This window comes from Rhinolophus ferrumequinum, chromosome 2 (assembly GCF_004115265.2).
Source record: "Rhinolophus ferrumequinum isolate MPI-CBG mRhiFer1 chromosome 2, mRhiFer1_v1.p, whole genome shotgun sequence".
Classification (NCBI taxonomy): Eukaryota; Metazoa; Chordata; class Mammalia; order Chiroptera; family Rhinolophidae; genus Rhinolophus; species Rhinolophus ferrumequinum.
Genome location: NC_046285.1, coordinates 108,938,142 through 108,951,999, shown reverse-complemented (window position 1 = coordinate 108,951,999; position 13,858 = coordinate 108,938,142). Strand labels below are relative to the sequence as shown.

General features: G+C 52.9%; 1 protein-coding gene across 1 annotated transcript; it reads right to left on the bottom strand.

Annotated features, from left to right (window-relative positions):
• Positions 1-1,549: 1,549 nt before the first annotated feature.
• Positions 1,550-10,444, bottom strand: LOC117031932 (speriolin-like protein). The gene is made up of 4 exons (XM_033122928.1): positions 9,701-10,444; positions 5,409-5,756; positions 2,592-2,743; positions 1,550-2,088 (listed from the first exon to the last, which is right to left on the bottom strand). Exons 1-4 carry the CDS (start codon positions 9,897-9,899, stop codon positions 1,762-1,764), a joined length of 1,026 nt encoding a protein of 341 aa, XP_032978819.1. The 5' UTR covers positions 9,900-10,444; the 3' UTR covers positions 1,550-1,761.
• Between the last annotated feature and the right edge of the window lie 3,414 nt (positions 10,445-13,858).

Below are 13,858 nucleotides of genomic sequence, written 5' to 3'. Positions count from 1 at the left end.
CTCTCCAAACCCAGCCGCCATTCCGAGCCACAGCCCTGGGGGCTCCCAGAAGTGCCCACCAGCCCCTCCTGTGGCAGGTGGCCCTGGTGCTGCCCTCGTGCACCTGCAGAGACTCTCACGAGGTGGGGAGTCCCTCCGTCGGAGGTCGGTGTCCAGCGGCTGGGAGGGGAGGATGGGGGTCTCTTATGGAATGAATCATGACCCCAAATTCACACACTAAAGCCCTAACCCCTAAAGTGACTATTTGGGGGGGTCTTTACACATGTAATTTGGATAAAATAAGGTCACTGGGGTGGGCCCTGATCAAACATGACTGGTGTCCTTATGGGAAGAGAGATCGGGACGCAGACACAGAGAGGCGATCACGTGAGGACACAGAGAAGACGGCGTCTACACGCCCAGGACACAGGCCTCGGGAGGAACCAGCCTGGGACACCTGGGTCTCGGTTCCAGCCTCCTGGACTGGGAAGGAATGAATGTGGTGTTTGTTGCAGCCGCCCAAACCGACAAAACCACGGTCGTAAGGTGCTGGTGTCCAGGACACACCAGGCTTGGGGACCGAGGGACAGGTTGCCCCACACTGGGTTGGCCCAGAAACCCCGACACCTTCATCCTGGTCCCCGCAGCAGAGAAGTGACCAGACACACTATACTGGAAACCAAACCCCAGGAAGGTGTGAGAGCCAGGCCCTGGTCCTCCCCTGGGGCCCAGCAGGTTCCCCACCCTTTCTAGGCCTCAGGGGAGACAGGGGCCGGAGCCTACAGGAGGGCCAGGGGTGCGTTTCCTGGGGGACAGTCCTGGCTAGGGCCTGGCCATGGCTGGGAACACAAGACGCAGGGATGGACCTGGTGGGACGCTAGGTTCTGAGACATTAAAAATTCTGGTAGGTGCTATAAACAGTTCCTGACTCCGGAACCGTTTATGGGGAAAATCCATTTCACCGGGAACCAAGGGCCTGCTTTCCAGCACCAGTCTCCAATAAAAGGAACCAGAGCTCCCAATTCCAGGCCCAGGCAGGAAATACACGGGTGCGCCCGTCAGCAGGCCCACGCAGGTCCCACTTCCCTGGGTGGCCCCTGCTTCCTTGAGTCACCCTCCAAATCAACTTCCTGTGCTGTGCCGGCTTCATGGACACCTGAACCCACGGTCGTGTGGCCCACTCTCTGCGGTCGCAGTCTGGGAATTCCTGACTTTTGAACAAGGGGCCTGATTTCATTTTACACAGGCAGGGCCCTGCAGACTCTGCAGCCATCCCTCCTGCACCCAAATCCTTGCCTCAGGCTCTGCGTTTGGAAAACCCACACTGGAACAGGACCCGCCAGCCCTCCAGGGAGAAGGTCCTTGATGTTGAGGGTCCAGGGGCGCTGATGAGCTGAAGCCAGTCCCCCCCACCCCTGGGCTCCGTCCAGGATCCGGTCCACACATACCAGGGGCACCTGCTGTGGCCCCAGCAGTGACCAAGGCGCTCTCCACGCTCTCAAAGAGCCAACGGTAAAGGTAGACAAGTAAACAGACGATTTTAATACAGTGTGACAAGTGCCAGGCAGGTGGGGGTGCCGGCGGGCTGTGGGCGCCTCGCACGCCGGCCAGACCGGGACAGGCGCGCGCTCCGGTGCCAGGCGCCTGCCTGCGGCCCTGGGCGCTCGCTCGCTCGCTCGCTGGCCCTTCCCTGGCCGGCGGAGGGGACGCGCAGGAGGCACGGCGGCCTCCGGGTTTGGAACAGACACGTTTATTGCAGGAAAGGCCGGCGGCGCCGGCGGCTCACCAGGCGAAGAGCGGCTTGCCATCCTCCTTGGAGAGCTCGCACAGGCAGTTGAGCAGCAGGAGCGAGTCGCCCAGGAACTTGGGGGGCACGACGTCGATGAGCAGCCTGCGCAGGGCGGCGGGGCTGCTGTGCAGCGGGTTGGCGCGCAGGTCGGGCCGCTGCCGCAGGATGCCGTACGTGTTGACCAGGAACTCGCTGAACGCGGGGTGCACATCGCGGCTGTAGCCCAGCCGCTCCAGGCGCGCCGTCAGCGTCACGTAGCGCTGCGTCAGCTCGCGCAGCTTCTTCTCGTCCACCGAGCCGTCCAGGGACTTGACCGACGTCTGGGGACACAGCGCATGGGGTGGGCGGGGCCCGACCGCGAGCGCCACGGGAGGCGGGGGCGGACCATCACCCAGCCCCATGAAAGAAGCCGTGCAGATGCGAACCAGGCCCGGAGCCACGCCCTCACCCCAGCGAGCTGGGCCTCCCAGTGTCCCCTCCAGCGCACAGTGTCAGGGACAAGAGCAGGGAGCCCCTCCCAGGACTGGAGGAGGCCAACACGCCCTGTGACCCAGGTGCCACTCCCCGGACTGTCCCAGGCCATGAACAGAGATGCTCCTGTCAGCCGGCTCAGCACGTGCCATGATGCGTGAGTCTGGGACCCCCTCAGCCTCGCCCAGGCCCACACCTGTGCTGGGACCAGGGTGACAGGGAAGGGACCCTGGACAGGCAGGAGACCTGGGCGACGGAGGGGACCGGGGGCAGCGAGGCGACCCGGGGCAGGGAGGGGACGGGGGCAGGGAAGGGACCCTGGGCAGCGAGGGGACCGGGGCAGGAGGCACACCTGCTTGATCTTCTCGGGGACGTTGGACACGGTGAAGCCATACAGCCGGGTCACCCCGGGAAAGACATAGGCCAGGATGCGCCTGTCCAGCTGGAAGGCGATCTCCCCAACTACGCGCCCGTCCTTCTCTGCGCTGGTGACGCTCTGGATCTCTGAGGGGGGTGGGAGGGACTGTGACACAGGCCATCCCGGACACAGAGGTCAAGGGCCACCCGCTGCTGCTGCCGGTGTTCCAGGATCCATTTCAGGGAAAGGACGCCCTGGAAACAGCCGCTGCAGCTTCGGTATGAAGCCGCTGGGGCTGAGGCCAGGGGCTGACCACCCCACTGAGAGGGTAAATACACGTTTAGAAGGAAACCGGAATCTCCTGTTGCAAAACGGAAAGGGACCTTTCCTCCCCTCCCTTTTCTTAGCGTGTCGCCTGGGAAACCTGGGGTGCTCCGTCCTTTCTCTGTCCTTTGAGAGGGAAAAACATTTAAAGAGCCCCTATTCTAGGTCCCTAGTCTTTCCCTCTGAATTTTAGGATAAGCTTGTCAATTTCTGCAAAGAAGCCAACTGGGATTTTGATAGAGATTGTGTTGGAATCTGTGGATCATTTGTGGAGTTTTGCCATCTTAATGATAAGTGTCTTCTAATCTGTGAACACAAGCTGTCTTCCCGTTTATTTAGTTCTTCTTTAATTTCTTTCAACAATGTTTTGTCGTTTGCAGTAGACTCCTTCCCTAACCACTTTGCAAGGCTACAGAACTTACCCAGGAGTTGAAGCTGAGAACCAGACACAAGACACAGAAGCAAGTTACCACAGACCAGACCCAGGAGTTGAAGCTGAGAACCAGACACAAGACACAGAAGCAAGTTACCACAGACCAGACCCAGGAGTTGAAGCTGAGAACCAGACACAAGACACAGAAGCAAGTTACCACAGACCAGACGAGGAACGTGGAGGAGCAGAGTGCAACCCCCTGCTGGGTTAGTGCATTCCTCCTCAGGAATCAGTGACCTGCCCTCCCTCCCTCCCTCTCTCTCTCAAGCATAAATTAGGTGGAAGAAATGAGCTACCCCTGAGATGTTCTAGAAATCATTCGTAGTCCAACCTGGGCCTTCCAACATCTACCCAGAAACCTATTCTTCAAAGAAAAAAGTCAATAAATTTGATAAATCTCTTTTACTACCAAAAAAAAAAAAGGGACAGAAGTAACGACGATCAGAAATTAGATATGGCATCACCACAGACCCTCCAGACGTAAAGGATAATGACAGAATATTAGGAACAACTTTATGCCAATAAATTTGACAACTTAGATGAAATGGACCAATTCCTTAAAAGACACAAAAGCTCACTTTTGTGGTAGAACTACCAAAGCACACTTAAGAAGAAATCAATAATTTGAATAGCCTTATATCAACTTAGGAAATTGAATTTGTGGAAAGGAAATATTCCTACAAAGAAAATTCAAGGCTGAGATTAAGAAGTAGAAATTGGTACTTACAGCATCGTCATGGGGATATAGGGTATAGCAGAGGGAATATGGTCAATGATACGGTAATAAGTATGTATAGTGCCCGGTGGGGACTAGACTTACAGGGGTGATCACTTCATCAGGTATAGATTATCTAACCACTATGCTGTGCACCTGAAACTAATATAAAAGAATGTTGACGGCAACTGTAGCTGAAAATAATAAATAACAAATAAAAAGCAATATCAACAAAAAGAAGAAAATTCAAGGCTCACTAGTAAATTTTACCAAACATCTAAGGAATAAATAATACCAGTTTTACACACACTTTCCCAGATAATTAACGAGGATGGAGCACTTTTCATCTCACTCACTGAGGCCAACACTAACCTGCTACCAAACCAGAAAATGACATTACGAAAAACTAGGGACCAAGGTCCCTCACACACACAGACATTCTTAACAAGAATGTAGCAAACTGACTCCAACAATATAGAAAAGTAGAATACATCATGACCAAGCACGATTTATCTCAGAACATGAGGGTAGTTTTAAAATTCAAAAATCAATCAACTTGCCATATTCATACACTACAAGTGAAAGCCAAATGCTCATCTCAACAGATGCAGAAAAAGCATTCAGCAAAGTCCAACAGCCATCCATGATAATTCTGAGCAAACCAGAAAGTAAAGAGCAGTTCCCCAACCTGACGAAGGCGTCTAAAAACCTTAGCTAACATCACACTTAATGGGGACAGACTGAATGCTTTCCCCTGTCAGGAGAAGAAACAATGCCGTCTGTCACCATTTCTATTCAACATTGTTTTAGAGGTTCTAGCCAGTGCAATCTCACACACGCACACACACATGCATGCACATGCACACGCACACACGCACACACACAAAATGGCATGTGGATGAGAAATGGAAAGACAACCTTGTCTTTATTCACAGTCAGCACAATCATCCATCCTAAGGAATCTTCTTTTATAAGCTGCTGAGACAAATAATTGAGTTCAGTAAGGTTGCAGGATACAAGGTTACATTTGTCAGGATTCTCCAGAAAACACTGTTATGAAAACAGAAATGTCACAAACTGGGAGACACTATTTGCGAAACACACACTCTAAAACAGGACTCGTATCCCAGCTATATAAAGAACACTTACAACTCCATAAGGAGATGAGCAACTCAGTTTTCTTCACTGGGCAGAAGATTTGAAGAGATGCGGCCCCAGACCCCGGCCCCCCAGCCACCGGGTCCTCCCTGTGCTGGGTGGATGGAGCAGCTGTGCCCAGCTGGCCTCCCCGACTGCCGGCCACTGCCCGGTGCCCACAGGTGCCCGCCCCCCGCCATACCGTTAAGGTAGTAACTCCTCCTGGTCCTGTCGCCCAAGGGCAGGCTGCTTGCCGAGAAGCACACCTTCTTGGGCCGGACCATCTCCCTGGGCTCCAGCAGGCTCTTGTCCACCAGCGGGTCCTGCAAAGGGCTCAGCAGTGGGGACAGCTTCCGGTCAGGGCTCTGAGGTGCACGGGGCTCCGCGGGGCTGAGGAAAGCCTTGAAGGGCACCTGGGAGGAGGTCACACAGCCGGGGGAGGAGGTGTCGCTGGAGAGGGGGGCCTGTGAGCACAGCAGGTCCTCCAGGGAGGACGTCTGCAGCTGGAGGGGCACGTCAGGGATGCCGGTGAACCTTCCAAACGCTGGAACTGCGACAGGGAGGAAAGGGAGGAGTGGTCAGGCTGCGGTTCCCAAAACACCCCAGAAGCGCAGAGAATACGTGGGGAACACGCACAGCCCCGCCCCAAGCTCTGACACCTGCTCTCATCGCCCATCTCCAGAGCTCTCCCCCGTCCCCTCTGAGAAGATGCCCATGGTGAGGAGGCTTGGGCCCCGCCCCTGCCCCAGGAAGCCGCCAGCCACAGGCTTATGGGCACAGTGAGTGTGCCGGCCCCCAAACGCTCCCACCCAACTGTGTGTCCACACCCGGTACAGTGACTGGTATGCTTTTCCAAGTCTGAACAAATGGTGTCATCCTACGCACGTTTTGCTCTGCAGCACACCTTCTGGCTGCAGCATTATCTTCTCAGAGGCCCACCCATGTTGAGTCACCTGCAGCCACCTGGTTCCTTTAACCGTATGTGGCACACCTGCATATGCGCACACGAGCACAGTGATTTTTCTGTCCGGTCCCTCCCGAGGCACGTGGACTGTTTCCAGGTCTCCGTGTAAACGCCAAGCTGTGATCAGGGTCCCTCCGCATGGCTCCTGCTCGCAGCTTCCACACCTGGGCTCAGGTGTGTGCATGCTGACCTTGGTTTTCTACTGCAGCAGCGGTGGTGCCCTGCACACCAGCGGCTTCTGTCCCACACTCTCAGTACCCCTTGGCATGTGCAGTGGGCTGGGGACCACACGTGGCTTTTCCCTGACTCCTGGTGAGCTAAACATGTTCACGTGTTCACGGGCCTCTGGGGTAGAGGCTCAGAATTATCTGTGCCTCTTCTTTGCCCATTTTTGGGGGTTGGGTCATCGTTTTAATTCTTTCTAGCAGTTCTCTTTGCATTCTGCACACTGATGCTTTGTTGATGAAATGTACCACTCCCCGCCCTGGGCTTAGGAAATGACTGGATGTAGAATGGGATTGACAAATCAACACCTTTCCAAAATATATCAAGTCTGATGACCCGAAAACTGCAATGGCAATAGAAATGCATAATTGTAAGGAATAACACGAGGTTCTTCAGGAATACACTTACTGACAAAGGCAGAAGATTTACATGTGAGAAGGAAAGAGACTTGGAGGGAGCCAGCTCAGCTCCCACAAGTGCAGAGGGGAATCACCTCTGAGCGTGTGCGGAATACGTAGTAGATACAGCACCGCAGGCAAGTGGAAGAAGATGTGGGAAACCAAGTTACCGCCTCCCCAGCCAGTGCCTCCACTTTTAGGAAACATACCCTAAGGAAATAACCCTAAATACGAAAGGTCCTGTCTGCTGTGTTATTTACCTGAGGGTAAGAAAGAACTGATTTCAATATGAGGAGAAGACTTCATCAAACTAGTTCAGAATGCGGCACAGAAATAACTGTGTCACGACGTTAAAGGGAAGAGACAGCGCGTTGTACATAGAGGATACTCCAAACTGCTTAAAATCAGCTCCACCCAAAACGACGAGGAATCAAGTGAGCGGCTGAAGGACCCCTGAAAACTGAGGCGGGGGCCCTGGGTGGCCTGCCACTCCCTCCGGTCCCTCTGAAAAAATGCGACACGCGCTGGGAAACCCAAGTGAAGGACACAGACCCACAGGTGGCGACAGGCCGGTAGGTTGCGTGCGGACCCTTCCCTGGGAGCAGGGGTGGCTGTCCCGGGAAGCTGGGTGTCAGGAAGGTACTGGAAGGCTCCTTCTCTGGCAGTACTGAGGCCGCAGCCTTTTGGGGAGATTTGTCTTTTTCAACATTTCCACCACACATGGCCTTTGACCCACGGACTTCCCGGGCAGTCACCCCTGCAGCCTCACAGAGGCACACGTGAGAGCACAGAGCTGGGAGGGCAGTGCCTGTCATGGGGGCAGGCTGAGCAGATGGGAGCCCCACAGGGAACTGCTCCCAGGGTCGAGTGCATTTAGATCTACAGGGAGAACGACCAACGGGCGACGGTAGGGAGATGCCCGGTGGCGGCAAATCAAAGTGAAAGCAAAGATGCCTCCATACGCCCATGACCACCCGTCAGAAATGCCAAACCGCACGCACGACACGCAGAGGCTGGCTGCCTCTGGGAGCCTGCCAGGAGCGCGTGCTCGACCTCAAATGTTACAGCCTTCTGGGTCTTGCTGAGTTCCACGCGCGTGCATGTGGCTCAGTAAGAACGATGGGCTTTTAAAGCACATCCTGTTTGGAAGGCAGAGGCTGATGGACTGGGAACCGTGAGCCACACTGCGAGGTCTCCTCTGTGACAAACTGCTGCTGCTTGAGCAGGAGCTCCCGCTGCTTCTTGGAACTCCAGGTCCCACATCCAGGCTCCAGCCCAGAAGCTGAATGTTGGGGCCCGGCCTGGATGCAGCCGCCCTGAGGATGGCCAGGACCCGAGCTCAGGGCCCTCCCTGAGGATGGCAACGCCCACGCTGACCTTGGCACCCGCCCCGCACTGAGGCGTCAAGGCCTCTCTGGAAGCTTGGTGGCCTCAGCTGGCCAGGGACTGGGGCTCCGCCTAAGGCTGATGTCCAGCAAGATCTGGGCTTGCCCCTGGCCTGACTCGGTTCTTGGGATGAAAGACAACAAAGCAGCATTAGGCTCCTGACTCATCAGCTGTCACAGGTTGGCAAGGCTTGGGGACAAGTGCCTTTTGCCGCCACCGCACGCTAGGCATCTCTAGTGGCCTGAGAAGCAGCGCTGACCCTTAGCAGGCTGTCATACCCAGGACACGGCACTGAGTCCAGCCCCTCCTCAGCAAACATCTGGTGACAAGAATGTGCCTTGGCTGCTGGCGGGAGCTCAGGCCTCGGGTCTGCGGCTGGGGGCACAGCGTTTCTCCAGCTGCCCCTCCTGGTGTATCGCTCTCTTCCCACCACCCAGCACGAGGACCTCATGCTTATCTGAGCTCCCTCTTCAAGGTCCCCTTGAGGCTCCCGGTGTCCAGATGCCACGAAGGGTCCTTGCACCCCAGGGCTTTGCGTCCACGAGCTCCACAAAGCCACCGTCCACACGTGTTATGCTTCTTTGGAGGTGGTGGCAGGCTTTCCAATGGACTCTGAGAAATGATCACAGCCGATGCAGGGCCCAGCAGCCAGTTCCTGGAGCGTCCCGCTCAGGGACCAGCAGCAGCTCTGCAAACAGCCTCAAAGGCGGGAAACATCCCACGATCAGCTGAACGGCTTGTCCTGCGATAGCAGGTCCCAGGGCGTCCGCCAGGCCAGGGCTACCGAGCAGGCCTGGTGTGTCCTCTGTCTGCCTGGCCAGACGATGTGAGCAGGCCCTTTTCCGGGAACTCGCTTGGTCACAGGGCTCCATCCACGACCCATGTCCAAACCACTCCTGCCCACCAATGAAGCCTAAGTCAGACTTCCCGGGTGTGAGAGGGAATTTTCCCACAGAAATGCTTAAAACAGAACCACCTACTTCCGCAGCAAGTGATCAAAGCCTGTTCAGACCGTTGGAGTGGATACCGTGTGGGGAGCTGGGTCACATCTGTGTGCTCCTGTGCACCCGCCCCACAGGTGCCTCTGCAGGGTCCTCCCACCCGGTGGCACTTCCTGCCCTTGGTGCTGGGCCCAGCCACGTGACTTGCTTTGTTGATATGCGTGAGCAGAGGAGACAGCAGCAGCTTGAAGCTAGTGGGGTTGGCACATCTGCCCCCAGGGTGACACGAGCAGGCCCAGGCCAGCCCGCTGGTGCCAGGGAGGCAGGGAGGTGCCCGCGGGGAGTACAGTGCCGCCTGGCTGGGCTCACGCCAGGGGACCTGTGGCAGCGCTGTGTGCTTTTACTGACGGTTACAACCACCGGCAGGGTGACCGAGCCACCGCACCCCGCCTTCTAGGTGTGGGTTCCCAGCCTCGGGGAGGAGAGGGCCTCGCCTGAGGACACACAGCAGAATGGTCGCCTGGGGCCTGTGGGGACAGAGGGAGGGAACGTAGGGACCACCCACAGGAGCAGGCCTCACCTGCGGTGCCCAGGGAGCAGCCCTCGGTGTGGACGGGCGCCTTGGCCAACAGGCTGTCGCGGGCCCCGTGGCTGCCATCGGGGCAGCTCTCGCTCAGCAGGCGCTTTAGCATCTGGTTCTCCTTCAGCAGCCGCACCTGCCTCTTCAGGTCGGCATTCTCGCTCAGCAGCCTGTCCATCAGCTCGCTCCCCTCAGCCATGGCCAGGACTTGAGCTCAGCCCATGCAGGTGGCGCCCAGACCCCGAGTTCTGGGCCTTGTGATGTCGTCTTAAAGAGGCGGCACTGCCCACTGCCCCTCCCCCGCCCCACTGCACTTCAACCCCAGTTCTTTCCATTTAAACCCCAGTTCTCTCCAGGCCCAGGAAAACCCTCTGGGTGCCATGGCTCCAGTCTTGGGCCAAGTCATCTGCCAGTTTTCTCATGGTGACGCGCACTGTCCTTTCAACGTGCACCGGATTCAACTTGCTGATACTTTGTCAAGTGTTTTCTATGTTTGTGAAGGGAACTGATCTGTGTCTCCTCTTCTTGTAATGCCTTGGCCTGGTTTTGCTATCGAGGTCATACTGACCTTATAAAATGACTTGCAAAGTGTTTCCTCCTCCTCTGTTTTCTGGGTATTTGCATTCGTTTCTTTTTGAAATGTTGGATAAAATTTACCCGTGAAGCCATCTGGGCTTAGAGTTTTCTTCTGGGAAAGTTCTGAATTTCAGTTTCTGAAATACAGATGAGGCCACTTAAATTTCCATTTCTTCTCATGTCCATCTAGATAGCAGTGGTGTCTTTGAAAGGAATCTAGCCATGTCATCTACGTTGTGGACAGAAACCACAGTGGGAAATTGCAGAAACAGCACTGGCAGGTTTTTGCAGCATCAAGATGTGAGGCAAACGGGACAAGAGGAAACAGTGTGATCCAGAGAGAAGGGGGCAGTCTGGACAGTAAGCTCCTGGGTGAACAGGCCAGAGCAGTAGGCCGGCCAGGGTGAGACCAGAACATGTCAGCAGGCCCGAAGTGACCAAGCCAGGTCAGCAGGCCCAGGGTGACCGGGTCCGCAGGCCTGGGGTGACAAGGCCCGAGCAGCAGGCTCAGCAGGGCAGGTTGGATAGCTGGCTTCCTGTCTGTAGGATCTGTAGTGATGCACCCTTTTCATTCATGATATAGGGTGTTTTCTTTCTTATTTGATCAGACTAGAGGCTTGCTAATTCTTTCAAAGCATCAACTTTTGGTTTCATTGGTCTTCTCTGTTTCCTGTAGCATTTGACTTCTACTCTTTTATCTATTGTTTCCTACCTTCTGATACTTTGGTTTTAAGATCCTCAAGATGGACATTTATATCACTGATTTTAAACTTTATTTACAGCACTACTATATAAGCCTATAAAGATTTCTCTAAGCATGGCTTTAGCTACACCCCACAAACTTTGATGCTTTTATTTTCATTCAGCCTGAAATATTTTCAAATGGCCCATGTGCTTTCATTTCTGACCATAGGTAATTTCAAAGTATATTGCTTAATTTCCAAATATTTGGGATTTTCTAAATATTTATCTTACTGATTTCTAATTTAATTCCACTGTGGTCAGAGAATATACTCTACATGGTTTCAATCCTTTGGAATTCCTTGAGATTCATCTCATGAACCCAGCACATGGCCAATCTTAGAGAATGGTCCACAAGGACTTGAAAAGAACGTTAGGTGAAGTCTTCTAGAAATGCCAGTAACCTCAAGTTGTTGAAGATTTTGTGTCTACAGTTGCTGAGACAAGTGTTGAAATCTTCCATGCTGTCTATTTGCCTAATTCTCCTCAGTTCCACCAGTTTTTGCTTCATGCATTTTGAAGCTGTTATTAGGTGCACATACATTCAGGACTGTTTTATCTTCTTGATGAATTAACACTCTTATCATTATTCAATGTATAGTTCTAGTACTATTTCTTTTCTTGAAATCTGCTTTGATATAGAGCACTTTTACTTTCTTATGATTGTTTTTGTTATACATTTTCCTAAACTTTTATCCTGTATTTTAAAGTTTCTTTTATTCTTAAAGTTTCTTACAAATAGATGGGTCATGCCTTTTCATTGTCTATGTGACAATCTCTTGCCTTTTACTAGAATGTTTAGCCCTTTACAGTTAATACAAATATTTAAATGGTTGGTATGTTAATTTCCTCGTAACAAAACACCAGAGTAGGGGTTTAAACAACAAGAGCTTATTTTCTCACAGGTCTGGAAGCTCCAAGAACTGTCTGTCCCAGATCCAGGGGTTGGCAACCTGGTTCATTCTGAGGCTCCTCCAGGGCACACTGGGTCCTCACACAGTCTGTCTGTGTGTACGTGCTCCTGGTGTCTCTTCTGATAAAGACACCTGTCCTGTCGGTTAGGACCTCACACTTATGACCTCATTTAATCTTAATTATCTCCTTAAAGACCCTGTCTCCTATTTCATCACATGTGAATTTGGGGGGGACACAATTCAGTCCATAGAAGTTGGGTTTAAGTCCAGTATCTTGTTACTTGCTTTCTATTTGTCCCATCTGTTATTTGTTGTTTTTCCCTGGCTTTTTTTGGATTGTTATACCTCCTCTTTTTCCTTTTAGTGGTTTACTCTAGTGTTTGCAATAGGTATCTCTTACTTATCACAGTCTACCTTTAAATAATATACCACTCCATGTACGAGGTAGAAACCCCACAGCAGTACACGGCCCTCCTCCTGAACCCTTCCCTGTTATTGGTGTCATATCTTTTACTTCTCTGTGTGTGAAAAACACAATTATTATTTTTGCTTTTAAGTTAATTATATCCTAAACACATTTTTTAAATGACAAGGGAAAAGCCTTCTATATTTACCAGACTTACCATTTCTTGTGCTCGTCATTCTTTGGTGAGGACGTTTCCATCTGGTATCACTTCCCTTCAGGCTGAACAACTTCACATCTCTCGTAGGACAAGGCTGCTGGGAAATTCCTTCAGCTCTGGTTTTTGTCTCTCTGAATATGGAATTTCTAGTTGACCATTTTTTTTTCCTTTCAACACTTTAAAGATGTCATTCCACGCTCTTCTGGCTTGCATTATTCCTGATGGAAGGTGGCCACCATTCTTATCTTTACTCACTTGTAAGTGACATGTCTTTCTGTTTATTCATCATTGGTTTTCATCAATTTGGTTCTGATCTCATAGTTTTGTTGTTTTTCTGGTCTGCTACATGTCTGCTGAGCTTGATGGATCTCTGGGCTTATATATTTCAGCATATTTGAAAGAATTTCAGCCGTGATTACTTTGGAAGTTTTTCTGCCTGCCTCCTTCCCTCCCTGTTTCCTGGGCCTCCCATTATACGTATATTAGACCACTCAATACTACCCAAGGGTAAGAGGCTGGTTTGTTTTGCCTTCTGGCCACCACAGGCATTTCACTGCTCCCCTATTCCTGGATGCCCAGGAGCCAACCCTGCTCCTGTCTCTTCCCAAGAACCAGAGGGGACATCAGGGACCGTGGGGTCTCAGGCTCATTGCCTCTTATGCCCATAAAGGGCCTGTCTGTGCGGCAGGTGTCTCAGGCTGCCTAATGCCATGCAAACCAGCTGTTCCCCACTTGTGTCAGGCATGGGTCTCAAGACACCTGCTGGGGCATTGCTGTCCTGAGGAAGGCCAGAAATCACCTGCTCTCAGTAGGAGTCGCTATATGGAAAGTAGTGGTTGGATTACTTTCACTAAAGACAACAGGGAACTCGAAAGCTATCCACATCACCCTCACCCTCCTGATTGAAGGGGGTCTTCGAGACAGCACCATATCCAGAGCAAATCCCAGGCATAGAGGTCACACAGCATGAGAAGCCCGAGGACAAGAATTGCTGCCCAGCGCTCGTGGCAAGTCCCCTGCTCTGCAGCTGCCCCTCAGCCTTGTCTTCTGCCCGAGGACGGGCTGTGCATGTGGATTCTGCCAACCAGATGCCCTGTGAGGTGCTGTGAGGAACAGCAGTCAGGGCCGCAGGCATGTCCTCCACTACAGGGGTTTTGTCTTACACTCATCCTCCTCTCCCGCTGCTCCTAGAAAGTTAAACACTGACTCTGGAGCCCAAGGATAGTGACTAACCAGGCCCCTGGCACGTATCTCGGGTGCTAACATCCCTCCCAGCCCGTCTGAACTTCCTGCTTTTGTGTTCC

What these genes read in the sequence shown, in the direction of transcription:
- LOC117031932 (XM_033122928.1), bottom strand. Translation starts at nt 9,899, where the DNA reads ATGGCTGAGGGGAGCGAGCTGATGGACAGGCTGCTGAGCGAGAATGCC. An exon ending in CTGCTCCCTGGGCACCGCAG is followed by an intron (nt 5,757 to 9,700) that starts GTGAGGCCTGCT and finishes TCCCTGTCGCAG; the next exon opens with TTCCAGCGTTTGGAAGGTTC. An exon ending in GAGGAGTTACTACCTTAACG is followed by an intron (nt 2,744 to 5,408) that starts GTATGGCGGGGG and finishes CACCCCCCTCAG; the next exon opens with AGATCCAGAGCGTCACCAGC.